The sequence below is a fragment of the Schistocerca cancellata genome, chromosome 3 (assembly GCF_023864275.1).
Source record: "Schistocerca cancellata isolate TAMUIC-IGC-003103 chromosome 3, iqSchCanc2.1, whole genome shotgun sequence".
Lineage (NCBI taxonomy): Eukaryota > Metazoa > Arthropoda > Insecta > Orthoptera > Acrididae > Schistocerca > Schistocerca cancellata.
The window spans coordinates 793,770,857-793,789,242 of NC_064628.1; the positions used below are offsets into that span (position 1 = coordinate 793,770,857).

The window sequence follows — 18,386 nt, forward strand, 5'->3', positions numbered from 1 at the left end:
AACTATGTTGTGGCATTATACACGAAAAAAACTTTTAGGATTTCTCTTCAAAACGACGTATGTATGACACCTTTACAATGTTTGGTTCTTGTGCAATAAATAATTGAAAGTGTTCCTGGACTTAACGCCCTGTACTTGTAACCATATATGTGTGTACAACTCATAGGATCCTATTACTTCAATTTTCCCTTTGCCTTTACAGTTGAAGGGGCAGGGAGGGGGGTGGCATTAAATCCCTTATCATCAATCTTTGTGCCAATTTCTAACTTCTCCACACTGTCTCCAGAAGTGAGAGCATGCAACACTGTTGATGGTGATCCATCTGTCAGACAGAGACTTTAAACTCAGCAGCTCTCTTGGTGCGCAATGAGGAAGAGGGGGTCAGGGAAGAGTGGAAGTGGTGGCAGGGGAGAGTGGGGGCGGGGGAGAGGAAGTAATTGGTGGGGGGGGGGGGGGAGAGAGAGAGAGAGAGAGAGAGAGAGAGAGAGAGAGAGAGAGAGAGAGAGAGAGAGAGAGAGAGCGCTAAGGGGAGGAAGAGGGCTACGGGGAGGGGCTGAAGAGGGGTACGGGGAGGGGCTGAAGAGGGCTACGGCGAGGTGCTGAAGAGGGCTACGGCAAGGTGGTGAAGAGGGCTACATGGGCATGGGGAGGAAGAAGGCTATGGGGAAGCAGTAGGGGGCTATGGGGGAGACCAATGTTACATAGCTTTATGATACATATGAACACTAGTTATTGACAGAGGCATCAAAAGTACATGTAAAATATAGTAGTGATAAGGAGAATTAAAAAATAAATAAAAACAACTGCTCACTCTAAAATAGGAAGTTGTATTCACTAGCGTGATCAACAAGTCATAAAAACATTTATTCACCAGACGCTAAAGATAACACAAAAAAGTTCAGAGCTTCATTGCACAAACTTTTTCTGTTGCTTCTGTAGTTTCCACTGGTGCCTTCTGTAGACTAACAGAAGGCAGAGGCCTTTTCTCCTCTGTCTTCTGAGCTGCAGTTTTTGAGGGCTGTGTCAGCTGTGTATGTAGTTCTACCAGCTGATTATCAATGTCTTTTATCATTTTGCGATTTATTTCACTTATCTGAAACAAAAAATCAAGCATAAAACAACACTCAGAAACAATGGTTCCTAAATGAATACACATCGACGAGCCAAGATGTTACTGCCATGTGTTAACAGTGTGTTGGTCCACCTCTGGAATGGAATACAACAGGGATTATGCATGACAAGGATTTGACAAGACTTTGGTAGATTTCCATGCTTACATGGTACCAGATGTCTATGTACAGGCTACACTATTCCTGTACATTATGGGTGCAGAGCTGTCTCATGATAGTGTCCCACATATATTCCATCGGGTTCCGATCAGGCAAATTTTGTGGCCAAGGAATCAACACAAACACGCCCATGCGACATTATACCTCCCCACAACATAACATCTGGACCATCAAATCAACCATGTTTGACAATTTCTGTGTGCACTACACATTTCAGTAAATGGACTAGACTGGCTCCATGCCCCCCACCCCCGACTTAAATCCCACTTGGATGCACTGGGCAGATATATTGCAGTATGTTCACATGTACCAATGAACATCCAGCAGCTGTCAACTGCTTTGGTAGAGGAATAGAATGTCCTCCTACAGCAGCTCCTTACCAATGATATGACCAGCATGAGAGCACATTAGAGAGCGTGCAATGCTGTCCATGGTGATCACAAACCCTACTCGGAACGATGTTCCGTAGTCTGTTTTAGACTGAAAGTGTCATTCTCTTTGTGTATTTACTTCAGTTATCTCCTATAACATACTGTAGCAATTCTTCCTATGTAAGTTTCATCGAGATATGTTTCTTGACAGTGATACGTCACACGAAAAGTTGCTTTCTCCTTAAATTCCCGCCAGTGCTTAACAGTGTTAGTTTTATTTAGGAAAAAAATGGTGCACAGAGTTTCATCTATGAAAGTCAAATTCAAATTAAGTGTGATACATAGAAGTACTACTATTACCTCCTCTTCTTCTTCTTCTTCTTCTTCTTCTTGGGTAGCTCATACAACAAAAGTTTTGCCTGTCAAAGAAACAGTATAGGAATGAGCCCTCATTTGGCACCTAATTTTATTCTATCATGAACAGGGTGTACACGTGGACAAGGAAAAATATTCACAGATTTTTCCTGGATCTCCCAGTTAAAAATACACTTTCTCCGGGTGAAAATACACTTTTTCCGTGTTAAGTGACAGTATACTTTCCCTCAGAACTATAAAATTTGTCAATCATTTGAATGGTTATGGTTTTATGCAGCGGCTTATAATTTCCTGACACTTTAGAAAATGAAACACAGAGGGAAAAAACATGGTTTGGAATGTTCTTTGATGTGCAACAACATGTATGCTGCATATTTTCGTATTACGAAAGTATAAATTCGCATTCCACCGAACACCACATGTTACTTTTCGAAGCACTGAAATCAAGATTGTGATGCGCTTTTGTAAGCCAGTCATAGCTCATATCACGTGATCTCGCCAGCGGATAATAGCGATTATTCAGAGCATAGGACACGTGATGTAGTCAGTCAATTGCAACATCACTGTTAAGCAGCGCAAACACGCGAACAGGAAAAGTTAATGGTTTAAATTAATATATATAGTGTTGCTACAAGAAAAGCAAAGCTTTCATATGTAATATTTTAATAACCTACAAGAGAAGCTAAGGTTTCACATATAATGTTGATCTTTTTTTTTGCGTGTTTTACACTTTAAGATACATCACACAAATGTGCCAGTAAAATGTTTAATACTGACATAAATCTCTGATCTTCTGGGCTCAAAATTCTTCTGAATGGCTTGCCATCAAAGAGCTGACTTTTAAATGAGAGTCAAACACTCTGTGATTTAAGAAATTCATCGTACATTCTCGCACATAGTTCATCTTGCGTAAAACGAAATTTACTTAGAAAATAACGCTATTCGAACCACAATTCGTAATATTTTCCCGCAACCTATTAGAAATAGATTTGTTCCAGCGGTTGCCAGAGAATGCGAGATAAGAGGCGTCACAGAGCTCACGCAGCTGCGATGATGTAGGATGCCCGTATGTTTCCATGTTTAAAACATTAAAAGATCTAAAATTATAAAAGAAACAAGACATCAGAGGATACTCCAAGAGCATCGCAATTTCTTGAACCATGCTGAAATGAATAATTCGCCTTAAAGTGAACGTTTGTATATCCAGATTCCCAACGATGTAGGCCTTGACCTGATATTAAGCTTGTCAGTGTAGTTTTCAGGATGTAAATTTTCTTGGAGTACCAGTACCACTGTATTATCTCATATTTGGTTCTTTATTACGGCATAATACCATACATGCTAGAAGATGAAGCCGTACACTTGAAATGCAGCGAACAGTTGAAACGGTCAATGGTGTGGAATTAAACACTTTGTTTCAAATTGGCTGCCTCAGTGGAAAAGATAAATTAAAAGTAGCATTTCTATGGCAAAGCGATAAAAATAACTTCATTGTTCTGCAAGGTGATTAATGCTTGGCTGTCAGAAAGGTGGAAATAAAATAAAATCTGAAACTAACAACATATTTTAGCCCTCTGTAATTATGTGAATGTATGTGTATTCACTTGATAGCTCCCAGCCGTAGAAATCACTTTTTTTTTTCATTTGACGTGAGAGCAGTAAACGAAGAGGAAACAGCAAAATCACTAAACGAAAACACAGATCACATGGAGCCCCCCCCCCCCCCCCCCCCCCCATAACTCAGACTGCTCTGCGCATCAGCCCAGGATCTACAATATTTCGAACCAGGGCAATACTAGATGGTGGTGTCCCCTCCGCCCGTCTCCCTAGAGTGTTTGAGATAGGACGTCAAAAAATAAACACTTTTCAAAAATATGTTCATTTTGTAGTGCACATCTTTCTGAAGAGTCTGATGCACAAAACATATAACTTTGAGGAAATGTAAGAAGTGTTATTTGGTCTTAAGTGTGCCAAAGTGCAGTGCCACGTTTCTTCGCACAGCATTCTTCTGCCGCACGTCACTGTATTTCGCACTGTGGAACTCAAATGTGTATATTTTGTAATGAATGCCATCAAGTTATATTCAGGATAGCGGAAATTAAAACATCCTGTAGTGCCTCTCCTGCTCCCAGTTGGCCAATTAACTCTTCAGAAAATTTGGGCTCTTTATTGCTTATTAGCTAATAACTTGCTCTTCTGTGTGACATAAAATTAAATATAGCATACATAAAACCAGTATAGACAAGAGACAAGCAAAACAGTACACATTTATTCAGTCCTTAGCTCCTAGAATTTTTTTCTGACTAATCTTGCTACAGCTTTACATTGTGTGCTTTCCTTTCTGCAAAAGAATCTATTACCTCATCAAAATTCGTCAAATGTTTTGCTACATGAAAAATCAAAATATCGTTGTCTAATACTGAAAAAGCTGTTAATACATACAGTACCCAAGACGGGTGTGGTTTCTCGATATGATTACGTCTATTTTGTCACTGTCTACTATATAAAAGAAAACAGGCCTTTCTAAAATCACAGGAATCTTAACACACCAAATAAGTCTGACTGTTTTGGTAATAATTGTTATTTTTATAATAGACAGAATATAATTCATGCAGTACCAATATGAAATGCCTATTTAGCCTACTACAAGCAAAATGAGTTTCACATTTCATTCATATGCTCCAGTTTCTCAAGCATGGGATCGAAAAGTAGTAGTACGAAATTTTCGTATAAATTTGGAATCGTCATATTCGTCCATAATTTGTGTGATGTTCAAAATGGCTCTGAGCACTATGGGGTTTAACATCTGAGGTCATTGGTCCCCTAGAACTACTTAAACCTAACTAACCTAAGGACATCACACACATCCCTACCTGAGGTAGGAATCAAACCTGCGACCGTAGCGGTCGCGCTGTTCTAGACTGAAGCGCCTAGAACCGCTCAGCCACACCGGCTGGCTTGTGTTGTCCCCGTTTCTTCTCGTTCCTTGTTCTAACAAACAATCTTCACTAATTCTGTAACTATTCCTAACACTGCCAAAACTCATTCTCCAGTTAACTCTACTAACCCTGACAGAATCACCAATTTAGTTATCCAGCGATTATTCTCTGGTTGGGCGTTATTACATATTCGTACAACGCGTTTTCCACACTACTTCCAGAATAGACCCTAGTGGCTCCTAGCTGGGGATTGTACAACTTGCCCTTTCTAGGTAGCAATCTGGCCAAAAATTTTCTGTCAAAATTTTCTTGCATACACCGCGAAGATAATACATAATATTTCTTAGCTACCTGTTATTCCTGTTAGTCATTTATTTCCACTCTGGTAGTCTGAAACTATGGACTTCGCTAGTAATTATAACAACGCTGATCATTTGCATACCAAATCAATCACATAAACAAACTGCAGTTGGCATTCACCCGTTCAGCTTTATTCTGTTCAGCTCGTATAGCCCCACCCCCTTTTGTCTGCAGGAAAGTTTATTTCTAGATGGTTTTTCCCCTGGCAGGGACATCACGTACGCTATGCACGCATTCAAATATTCATTCAGAAATCAACTTGGAATGTGTTAAAAAACCAATAAGGATGCATTTCGAAATCAACTAAATAATCAATAGACCAACGTGCACTAGATGCTAGGCGCTTTGTGAAACAAGGTTTTTTTCCTCCTCAAGAATATGAATTTGGGGCACAGGGGGTGGGGGGGTGGGGGGGGGGGTGGTGCACAGTGTCTGGACTCCGCCCATCACCTAAATGAAATTACGGATGACCTAGTTGCTGTGTAGTGAAATTGAAAGATATTTTGGTTTTCAAACACATGATGATAAAGGGATACACACAACCGATTGCCAGTAAGGCCAACAACAGATTTAAACTATCTCCACATCCATAGTATTATTGCCCATTGCCCACACCTATTTTGATCAAGACCAGTTGTTGGTCTTATTTGAACTCAGCTTTTGTTTTGTTAATCAGCTGAGTTCTTACTTGCAGTTGAATATAATGTAACTGCTACCGTTTATTGTTTTTGTACTGTGTGCTGTTCTGATAATTTCTAATTATGGATAAGTTTGTACAAAGAAAGAAGCGGAAAATCGATTTTGATTCATCCATTAGCGTTATGTTAAGTTAAGAAAGTGTACACACTGCTACAATAGCCTGAATTGTCTATCTATAACAGTTCAGTGCTAGCACTGGATTCATTATTTAGAGGTTGGTAGAGCTTTGGGGTTGCAAGGCATTGGAGAGGTAAAAATCATTAAAAACAACATTAAATTAAAATTACTGCATAAAAGTACACTTGGATTTATCTCGTGCCGCATAAATTTCGAGTTGATCAACAACAAAAACATCACCCAAAAAGCGATCGTTGCATTTCTTTTCTTAAAAAAAAAAAAGGTTCAATATTTTATCATCAGTAGCCTAAATGGCAAAATATCACCCACCTGGTTACCTGGGCAGTACTCAATTATGAAAACCAGTTCTGATACAGAATGCTGGGGAGGGGTTTGTGGAGACTGGTAGGGGCACAGAACGACAGAACATCCTGTAGTTCGTTAGTTTCTAAAAGATTTTTTTTTTAGCAGGATGCTCGAATTCATTGGACCCGACTGTGTTATGTTTCTCTCCCTCGCCCTTTCATCCAGAATCTATTTACGATCTTGTTATATTGTAATAACTGCAACCAGCAATTCCATGCACAATTAAATCTTAAAATATGCTTGTATTCATACACTATCAAATGACTACAACCAGTTCCTTCCAAATTCTACACCAACTTGGGGTAGCTCTGCACGTTGGGCTACTGATCTAGCAATCCCCGGTTTTGTGAGGCTAGGTAGTTTGAATCCATCCACCGGCAACCCTGAAAATGGTTTTCTGTTGTTTCTCATTTTCAATTTAGACAAATTCTGGGGTTGGTCCCTTACATTAGGCCACAGTCAATATCTTCTGAATGTCTTTATTTCATGAAAGAATCCAATTCCCTTAAAGATGCAGTCCCTTTACATAAATGAAAAAGCTGCATTGAAGGAAAGCCGAGCATACTCCTGGCGCAAAAAGCCATACGAGAAACAAATAATAATCAAAATTCTCCTCTTTTAGGCTCACGCATTTGTCCGCTGGGGCATTTTTTAATGCAGAAAATGATCTTTCTTAATTGCAGGGAGTGAGAGATGCATACATAAATGAGGAAATTTGGGGAAGTATAAGGTTGAATAGTTCCAGATCATCTGCATTTTCACCACCAAAAATTATTCTACGTTCTCTGTCGAACAGAGATCTCTTTCTTTCAGAAGCCATGTCAGTAACAATCACCGTGTTCCAAAGAATTTGTGCTCATTCATTCCTGATCTCTTTCTCAGCTCAAATTCATACCGAAAGAACAAGAGTGTAAAAATATCTGGTTGGTGAAGGGAGATTGAGGCATTACTGTTTCTTAGTGGTTTGCCAAAATACAGCACTCCTAAGTAACGAGATTATATCTCCGCTTGGTGAAAATGCCAAGATTATTGTTGAACAAAATGGTTTATCGTTCTTTATGGAAATTTTGAGAATAAATGAGTCTTTTTAAGGCTTTTTGACAAATCAGACCCCTGTTTTGACAAAATCCTTGGTATGTCATTGGATGGAAGTAGCTGTGTGACACAGGGCATTGTCATGATGCGGCATCACTTATCTGCAATGTCCAGTTTCACTCGATTTACCGTTTTCCTTAGCCTTTCAAAGATGTATTTTTAAAACTCTGGGTTGATAGTTTGAAAACTCTGGGTTGACAGTTTGTCCTGCAGGAACAAATTCTTTATGCACAATACCCCTACAGTCAAAAAAGCAAATCATCATTGTTTTCATCTTTAATTTGCTCATTTGAGCTGTTTTTGGTCGAGATGTCTCAGTGTGCCACTCCTCAATTTGCTGCTTTGTATCAGGATTGTACTCAAAAATTGAGGCTTCATCACCTACCTGTGATCACATGACTGAACCATTCATGGTCCTTGACATTCCACTCTCGGTCCTTGGCAATCGTCTCAAGAGGATCGATGCTCACGTTTCCTCGAATGTCAGTCATACGCTTTTTGGGCACAATTTTGACACAAACCTTTTGCATGTGCAAATCTTTGGTCAAAATTTGATGTACAATGGAAGTGTTTAAATTTAACAGGTCACCCATCATCCTTATTGTTAAACGCCAGTCTGATCTCACAACAACACCCACGTTTGATGTTTTCGTCAGTTTTTGAAGTTGAAGGTCTCCCTGGGTGAAGGTTCATCTTCAACATGTTCTCAGTCTTCCAAAAATGATTTGTGCCAGAAAAAAATTAAGGCACTGATAAGGAATGTTCCCCATAGGCCTGTTTCAATTTCTCAAAGGTTACGTCCACAGGTTCCACAGTTTAACACGAAAGTTGATTGCATAAATTTGCTATAAATTAAGTACACTGGTCTAAAGAAGCGGAACAACACAAAACAAAATTGCTAGATAACTTGCACTGTTGTCAGTTCCATTTCTGGCACATCTTGCATTAATTATTTTACAACAATAATGGATATTTCTCCACTAGACAATATCCAAAATAAGGTAAAGACAACCACTCACCTATAGTGGATAGATGTATGGAGCACATAAATACATTACAGAAAATCTCCTATAGATGAATGGTCGCCTTTGCCTTTCTTTAATCATTTTTGAGCTACAGATGTGTGTAATGTTTCATAATTCAATAAATTAACCCTACCTTTTTCAACTGAGTGTTCACTGGTTTAGCCTTATTTTTCACTTTTAAGCTCTTTGCACCAGCAACCTTAAAGACACTGTTTTTACTCTTTTTGTTATGTTTTTCCTTCCCCATCTAAAAAAAGGAAAAAACCACATGTAACATTAACTGTCTCATTTAAAGGTCCAACATGATTTAAAATATAAACAACTTAAATAAAGCAACATCAATTACAAAGTAGTTCACACACAAATACTGTTGTAAAACTGTGCAATAAAAAACATAAATCCAGTTCGAGTGAAGGACACAGCTGTCAACTAAAAATTTTGTTGAAACTATCAGAAAGAATTGTACATCTTTAGTTCCACACTTTTTGTATTAAAGCACTAAACACAATATCTGAACGTGAAGTTCTGAGTCTAAAACCTGGAGAAGAAGTGGCACCAAGGATTTGGCAGAAAATTAACAATCAGACAACTGGCCTTCCTGTTGTGACAAACTTTTTCGAAAATGAACAATCAATGTGCAATACATCTAACGGAGTAAAAACATGCACATGTTTCAGTATTGTGTGAAAAACAAGACAGAGAGAGAGAGAGAGAGAGAGAGGGGGTCTTCAGTGATGGCTCTGTTGCCCAGTATAATAATTTTAAGAACTTTTCAGATTTGCGTAATCATTTTGCAAATTTTGGAATTTATTTGGACTGAGTGTAATTTTTTAGACTTGCCATGGGTGATCCTTTTCTGATGGTGTTGGTGTAGCAGCAAAGTGATCGCAGGTTTGTACTGTTCAGAAGATAATCGAATTCTTACACAATTTGACTTACACAAACTTTGTGATGGTAACAAGCTTAAACAACTCTGCTTCGACCTTTGCTGAAACAGGAGGAAACCATAGGTCCACTCCTCCTCATTTACAGAGGATACAGGTCAATAGAATTTCAGATGACTCAAGTTAACTTTTAGTAAAGCTTTATGATGTCAGTGCAGAAATAGCACATGATGCAGCTGCGAGAGCCAGAGCAGTATGTTGCTTGCCTTAAAATGACGAATAACAGGTTGGAAATGCTAGATTTCAGGTGAGCAGCATGATGCACTGATAAAGTTCGAGCAACCTTGTTGGCCCTCATACTATTTCCACTGGCCATTGAGAAAACCATTGTAATAGTCGGTTCCTTTTTTGTGTTGCTGTCAAACAGGTTGTGGAACCAATAAGACTGCATTCCCAGTGGCACTGACAACAGTCGCCAGCTGCTGTTGCCAGAGGTTACCCGATAACGTTGGTCGAAAGCTTGGTCACACTGTATCCGATCGCCTTTGTCAGTTTTTGGCAAGGTGAAAGAGGTTAGGTTAGAATCTATTCTATGTACAAAGTAGGTCAGATTTGGAACCCTGAGGGTGAGATGGATACCATGGCAACTCTGTGCTTAGAGAAGAAAGCTGCAGTCCAGTCTTTGCAATTAAAAAGATGCCAAATGCATTTAAATGAGCTATATCTGTCTCGAATAGAACATGATGATTACTGCACACTTTGTCTTCAATTATTAGAATAATAACCAAGTCTTATGAATATATGAGATGGAGAGAGAAACATTCAGTTTCACACTCAGGATGATTCATGGTGACCTTGAAAAGCTATATTACAAACACTGTTTTGCTGTATTTATTTGAAGTTGTGCATAGATATGCCAATTACTCTTTAATGACTGTGATTCAGTGTACGTGTGAAAGGCGAACATGAAGTTTAGAGTATTACAAATTGCTTCATACAACAGAAACACCACACTACTGGCTTAAACACGTCACTCAGCAGTTACTTAATAATAATTAGTAGACATCTGCTACATACCTACCCCAACCCAAGACAGATCCACTGCAGTAACTAACTATAAGCATAAGACACACTGCCCTTCTCAGTTGAACAAATTATTTTTTGAAGTTATAAATTACACCTAAAATTTCCAATAAGAATGTTGCATACTTGTGATTTCCAAAAAACCTGTGATTTTAGTCCACAGATTCCAAACTATACCCTGATTATGATATTTTTATCCTTGGGTTACCACAAACTCACTCACTCTCTCTTTGACTAAATTTAGCAGTTTCTCATGGTCCATATTTTGTATGTGAGAACGTAATTCAATTTGACCAAAGAAAATAAACCAATTTGAATTTTGTTAATTGTCATCCGAAGTCTGTACACTTGGATGATGAGATCGGCTACAGTGTGACCACAAACATAGTGAGAAACTGATTTGAAAAGATCGTCTGTCTTCGACCAATGCCTGTCATTGACAGAATCCACAAATATTAGTGTCACTGTAACAGCCTACAATAACCACCAGAGGCATGGGATCCTCATTTAGACACCCATTGCAGACGGGAGAATCTGAATAAAGTATCTCACTGGCTAGACTTACCTGGCTGTGATGGTCATGCCATTTTTTCTCTAGCCTGAGTTGCAGTTGTAACCAAACTACTCAACTATGAATCCTACATTTTCTACACTGTCTACTTTATCTAGCCACGAGCTGAAGTCGCAAGTTTCACAGGGAGACTTTTCCTAACTGCTATGTAATCTCTACTTCTCACCCCCCACCTCCCGCCCCCCCCCCCCCCACACACACACACGTTTTTTTTTTATTATTTTTTATTTTTTAAAGAAAGGGAATGTTTAGACCAACCTCATTTGAAGGAGCTCAACATCTCAGGTATTGCATACCAAGAGCTAAAACAATGTGGAACTGTGTTTATTAACTTTTAGAATTTGCACACTAACTTTAAAAAAAATCCAAGATGCCTAGATTGTATTCAAAATATGTTGAAGGACTGTTATTGACGATGACATGTTTGGGACGCAATTAGGGCCTACATTATTTTACGTATTCAGACACCTTGCCAACAGCCATACCATATTACACATAGGCTACTTTTCTTTAAAAAGTCATTCCTAGTCACAATTGGATAATTGTTATTTAATTTCAAGATGTAGATACTATTCCTTCCTGCATTTTAGTTTCACGTAGAACTGGTCTATGCTTGATATTTCACTTGTACTTGTACTAAATTTTATCAAAATATGCTTGTAAGAATGAAAAAGTCAAAGCCGTTTCTGAATTTCTCATATACCAATATAAATTACAGCATGATACATTTTTAAACACCACCCAATAAAATGCAATGCAAATTACAAGCATCAACTGAATATTATAATTCCGCTCATCTGCTCTGACCCACAACGTAACTGTGTTGTGTTATATCATTTAGGTGCGATGTGTTTAAAATATATTGTGTTTGCAGACAGCATTTTGGAGTAAGCAGTGGTGCACTGTAGTGTGGTGTATTTATGCTTTTTAAATTATTTGTCAGTGATGTCAGTGCGGCATGGGACTTAGTGCTGAGTGTTACTCTATATTTAGGAAGTTGGGTTTTTGTTGCCTTGGCAGCAAGTTATTCTGATGTCATTAGTTATTGGTTACTAACTTGTTTTCAGTTTTGAAACTGTTAGTTAGTCACGTTGTTAATGGTTTGAAAGTCTCTTTCTGGTGTTTTGTTTGGTCCTATGTATTTATCTCACAACAAACTTGACTAGTCATTGGTTGTTTGCTGCTATGGATGACAATATGGTGTCAACAATAAAATTTCTCCAGTTATATGGCCTCTTGGTAGAGTGTGCGAGGTGTAAGCAGTGTGTAGAGTTTATGAAATTGACCAAAGTCCATGCTTTTCAAACCAAGGATGAATGTGTGGTGGTATTTTCAGAGCGGTTTCAGCTATGGTTATTTTGGTGTGTGTGTGTGTGTGTGTGTGTGTGTGTGTGTGTGTGTGTGTGTGTGAGAGAGAGAGAGAGAGAGAGAGAGAGAGAGAGAGAGAGAGAGAGAGAGAGACTGGGGTAGGTGGCGTCTCGTATCGCTATTTTCGTTTCAGCTTTCCAGCTTTCAGATTTGTTTGTTTTGGAATGGGGACCGTCTTATTGTTGTACATCCCCTTGACACCTCATGTCCATTATAATGGACATTGAGTTTCCTATCCTGCTGTCAAAGATTCTGCATTTTCCGTTGTAATACCTGTGGCACATTTGAATGGACTGTATGCTGCAGCCATCTGGCAGGAGAGACGGTCACTACGATCACTTGGCGCCAAGTAGCAGCTTTGTTTACGACGTATTACAATGGCAGGTGAGTTCTCAGTCATTATTTTGTGTTTTTCGAAACTTATTTTATGAAAAAAGGACCCATTGTAGACAGTATCTATAAGTGGTGCTTATATGACATTTCTGTGCAATAAGGTTTGGTAGTATTGTGCATTTCCATAAATTATCGTTGCAAAAAGTAATGTCCACAGGCGTGGATGCTGGGACTTGCAGCCACATTTCTGAGCACTATTTCGTAGGCATTAGTGGTCATTACCTTCGCTAATTTCCAATACATTTCCTGTTGTGACGGTTGCTTAATGACATTATCTCACACACTATTATCAATATTTTCTGTATGGAAAATAGGCACTATGTTAAAACAATCATTTTCTTAAAGGATACAGATCAAAGCTCAGTTCAGAAGAATTAGAAATTCTTTTGAATGGAGACTTGTCAGACCTTGAGATTAGTGAGGAGGAGAATGGTGATTTTGATCTGACAGATGGATGCTGTGCAGCAACGCAATGTTCCTTCCCCAGGTGAACAGAGGAGCAGCAGCAGCATTGATAATTCTGATGACGAGAATTCTAATGACGAGAGTTCTTCACAGAATTGCACGATGTTTTGGGAGAAATGCGAAAGGTAAGTGTGATACCTTCTTGAAAATAATTTTCTATTATTCTTGATATTTTCGATATTTCCTTCATGCTTTGTTTCCAAATTTCAGATCTGAGGAACTCCAGGCTACCTTCTCGCCCATGGAAGTTGCAGAACATAATTAGAAGCAGATCATGGACTACTTTCAGCAGTACTTTGACTGGCCTTTTTTGGATACGTCTGAAGTTACCGATATGAGATATTTACAGCAGACTGTAAGGTCTTTAAAGCTGTCTGCCAAGGAATTGCAGGTATTTATTGGAGCAACAATACTAATGTCTTGTTTGAGATACCCTAAAGTTAGGATGTACTGGGGTAAAACAACAAGAGTTATTAGCATTACTGAAATAATGACTCGAGACCAATACTTCACCATTAGAAGTAATTTGAAGGTGACAGACGACAATGCTGTAACAGAGAAAACTAGAAAGAAAGATAAATTGTGGAAAAGAAGGCCACTTTTAGAACATGTAAAGAGAGCATGCCTCAGTTTACTTCGAACTCCTGAAGTGGCAGTGGATGAACAAATGATCCCGTTCACTGGAGCACGTGCAATAAAACAATTTGTCAGGGGAAAGCCAAATCCTGAAGGGCTTAAAAATTTTGTTTTGGCTGCTCCTTCAGGACTAGTCTTTGACTTTGAGATTTATCAGGGTAAAGGAACATTCCCAGAAGCTACTGGTCAAGGAATAGAAGCCTCAGCACTCTTCAGGGTTTGCCAGAGTCTTCCAGAAGGAACACATGCGTTCTTTGATAGGTATTTTACCTCTATTCCTTTACTGGAATCATTGGCTGAAAAAAACTTGCCTGCCACTGGAACAATCATGAAATCAAGAATACCCAGAGTCCATCTGACAGCAGACAAGATTCTTGCAAATCAAGGATGTGGGTCTGTTGACCAGGCAGTGAGAAAAGACTAACGCATTTCTATTAAAAATGGTATGACCAAAAGCTAGTCATAACTGCATCGACGAAGGTTGGGAAGAACCCTATGGATCAATGTAAAAGGTGGTAAAAAAAAAGGTCAGAGGTACATTCAGGTTCGCCGTCCAGCAGTAATCAGCTGCTACAATAAAAATGTGGGTGGCATAGACCTGATTGATAGAATGATGAGTTTTTACAGGATCTGCACCAGAACCAAAAAGTGGACCGTAAAAACTATTTTTCACTTCATAGATCTGAGAATTGCAAATACTTGGATTCAGTACAAAAGTGACCAAATTAAGAACGATGAGCCAAAGAAGAATATCCTGCAGTACCTTGATTTCAAAATTAGAATTGCTGAACATTTGTTAAGGGACCAAGAGGAACAACATTCTGATGAAGATAATGAGTCAACTCCTGAAAGGTGAAGATTATTGCCGCCACAATCAGCTTCACCTTCTGTAACCCATTTGCCAGAAATGACTGGGTTGAAAAATAGCATGAGGTGTAAGAACAGTGGCTGCATGAAGAAACCCAAAATAAGGTGCAAAGGTTGTTCAGTTCTCCTCTGTCTAACATCACAGAAAAACTGTTTCTCTGGGTATCATCATCAGAAATAAAACTGTCAAAATCATCATTTATTTTACTTTTTAAATTTATATTAATTATTTTAAATTGCATGGAGAGCTGCATCAAACCAGTCTCAGGACTGAAGACCACAACAACAACAATATTTTAAATTAATAATCAGTGTATGATTCAAGTAATATCTGCCTAAAAAGCCTGTATTTTTTCAATAAACTATTAATAAAGTACTTTACATTTTCAACTTCCTTTCTAATGTTTACTTATACGTCTCCAAGACCCAGTGTCCATTGTAATGGACACATTACTTCTTTTCTAATGTTTACTTACACGTCTCCAAGACCCAGTGTACATTGTAATAGACACTTCAGAAAATTATTAATTTAAAAGAAAAAAAGAAAAACTTTTGTGAATCTTATTTCACTATCTCCTGTTTGACAGGTACAGAATATCTATTTCCAAAAAAATCATGACAATTGTCGCCAGGTCTCAGGAGGATTGTATATTCAGCTCTTCACCATCCTAAACCCTCTACTTTCTGCGGTTGTCCCATTTGTTTCTTTTTATTGCTGCAATGAAATATTTCACATTGTTTATATCTTTGTTCACATATATATTTAGTGATGTTATGGAAGTCATATTGTATATGCTGGAAATAGGGGTGTGTTCATCATCATGATGACTTGACTGATCAAAGCAGATGGGAATTGGAATTTTCGGTATTGCCAAATGCAAAAAAGGAAGTCTACCTAAAACCTGAACTTTCATGTAATATGCTGAAGATGTGTAAATAGTAGATCAACAGTTCCTACCAATTTCTATACTGTAGGTCCTATAGTAGTCCCCTACAAATTAAATGGCATAGAGCAACAACACTGGCTGATGATACATTTGACATGACAACTTGCTGGAAGTTTGTGGAAATAAAGAGCATGTTTATCAATAGTCAGACCTAATAAAATAAAACTTTGTAGAGATAGGTGTGGAATATTATGTGCACAAAAAGGAATGTCAAAACTAAACTACTGCTTTCAGTTGCATACTATTAACTTATGTATGAAAACTGTTGCAATTCCAAAATTATAATGAAGTCTGTAACTGAACATTATCAAACTAGCAAATGTACAAGGAGACAAAATTTAAACAAGTTTTTACATCTTTTATCCCATGAGTGCAAGCGAATGCATGTTCCCGTATTCATGAAGAAAGTTACTGCTCTGACAACTAGTTCCCTAGTCAGATAATAAAATTAGTAATTTGAATGTCTCACCATCAGAGTCAGGTCGTCGTCGTTTCATGGATGGTTCTCCATCTTGACCCAAGTCTCTAGACTGATTATTAACTAGAATTTCTTTCGTAAGCTTAAATGTAACACGCATCATATCTTTGTTCACTGCGACATTTCTAATGTTGTAGACTTCTACAAGATTCTGTGAAATTTTATGGCCCAAGTTCTCTTCCACCAAACTGATAGCTGCATTATCTGAAGTGTCACCTTTGCAAAAGCAGTACACATGAACAACTGGTTCAATGAACGTATCAGGTGGCACATTGTCACCCTGTTCAAATAGTCCACTGAACACCTTCAGAAATGTTACTGCCAATGCTGGCAAGTTCATTGTAATGTGCATTGTACTACCACCACATTTTCCATTCTTCCAGCGTTCAAGCATATCTTTCTTAACGTCATTTATTATGAAATCTGTTCCATCCTTATTGAATGTTGTCAAATATTCTGTCACCTTGTTTAGTTGCCCATTACGTACAAGCCACTTGTGCGCCTCAGGATTCAAATCATTTGCCAAAACAAAACATTTATGTTTGCACGCAGGTATTGCGAATGGACCAATCCCTGCGAACACATCGTACAATACGTCACTTGGCTTTAGCTTAGATATTATTCTCTCATGCTCTGTAGACAAGCGAGGATTCCAATAAACAGTGGCAAAGTCAAGTTCAAATGTACAGTGATTCTCTCTTACTTGGGTAATCAGATTGTTCTCCCCACACAGAATTTCCATTTTGAAGTTCCTGTAGGTGTTGTCAATGATGTCAGTCTTATTAACAACTGTTTTAGCATTCTTAATTTTTTCCAACAATATTTCTCCAATGATAATCTTAAATGGGTAGAGATGTTCTCGTATATTCACATGAATAATGTGCCCAATAATCGAGTATGAAGTGAGTGGCTCCAAGTCTGAAGGCAACACAGACTTGAGCAACACCTCTGCTTTCCAATTGTCAAAATTCAACATTATATTCGTAAAACAAAGAGAATTTTCGGTAATGTTTTGTTTCAACAACTGTATTTTTGCTTCTTCTGAGAAGTCATTAAAAGAAGTTATAATTGTAGGATTTAACAGAAATCTCCGCATTACACTTTTCGCATCATCATTAGCAGCTTCTGTATTTCCGATAACTTGCAATGGTTTCAAGTTTTCCATTCTTAATAAATATTTATGCAAGGTTTTCCTTAGTTCCTGTAATTTCACTGATGTGACATTAAACTCTATACACGGGACCACAACATTTTTCGAAAAAGCTACTTTGTCCAATTTTGTTAGCCCACGAACGGTGGCTGGTGGGTGGAGAGCTGTCTCTCTGGCTTCACTGTTGTCACTCTGTAAGCTATCAACCATTTTAAATTTGTTATGTGAAGTGTAAGACGTAGAGGTAAATTTCTTCAGTTGTTTGGGATGCACTTTGGTGTCAAAACAGACACTCCAGAAACATTTCTGGTACAAGTGAATACTTCTCATCGGATTATTTAAACAAGAACAGAAGTTTAACGTACAACGAACACAGCGAGAAACATATTCCCAACAAAACAAACACTTTTGAGAACAAAATACCTTATTCTGCAAAAGCACAATAATTATGTCTGCGCAGTTTCCAATACACACGCAATCAACTTTCACATAACATCAAATTCCTACATACGCTACTATTCATAACCACATGTATTTTTGTGTACAATTTCAAAGATCTCGGCGTATTTTCGCGGTACTATCTGTTCGTGCAGCTAGATCACCGCATGCCAATAAGGTGACGCCAAAGCTAGTTGCATACTGCAGCGGCACCGGTGGGCTACTGTTCACACAGGACTCTACATTTCGTATGTTATTACCTAGTTTTGACTATGGTGTCAGCTGAAATCATATGGACAGTATTAACGTTAATGTATAGGTTTTGACATTGCAGTTGCGGCAAAAGCTAAATAGAAGGAAAAGAAAACGCAACACGGTATCTGAGAATGGTTTTCGCGCATAAGTAAAAGAGGGGTAACAAACACACTTATGAAAGAAATAACATTCTAAGACGAAAATTCATACATAAA

At 38.3% G+C, this 18,386-nt stretch overlaps 1 protein-coding gene across 1 annotated transcript; it reads right to left on the reverse strand.

Annotated features, from left to right (window-relative positions):
- Window positions 1–807: 807 nt before the first annotated feature.
- Window positions 808–17,895, reverse strand: LOC126177064 (tRNA (guanine(37)-N1)-methyltransferase). The gene is made up of 3 exons (XM_049924300.1): window positions 16,320–17,895; window positions 8,770–8,883; window positions 808–1,093 (listed from the first exon to the last, which is right to left on the reverse strand). Exons 1-2 carry the CDS (start codon window positions 17,806–17,808, stop codon window positions 8,864–8,866), a joined length of 1,509 nt encoding a protein of 502 aa, XP_049780257.1. The 5' UTR covers window positions 17,809–17,895; the 3' UTR covers window positions 808–1,093; window positions 8,770–8,863.
- Window positions 17,896–18,386: the final 491 nt, after the last annotated feature.

Excerpts from the sequence above, each read along its gene's own strand:
- LOC126177064 (XM_049924300.1), bottom strand. The coding sequence starts at position 17,808 with ATGAGAAGTATTCACTTGTACCAGAAATGTTTCTGGAGTGTCTGTTTT. Across the intron at positions 8,884-16,319 it reads ACGACGACCTGACTCTGATG|ATGGGGAAGGAAAAACATAA; the intron begins GTGAGACATTCA and ends TCCTTTTTTTAG.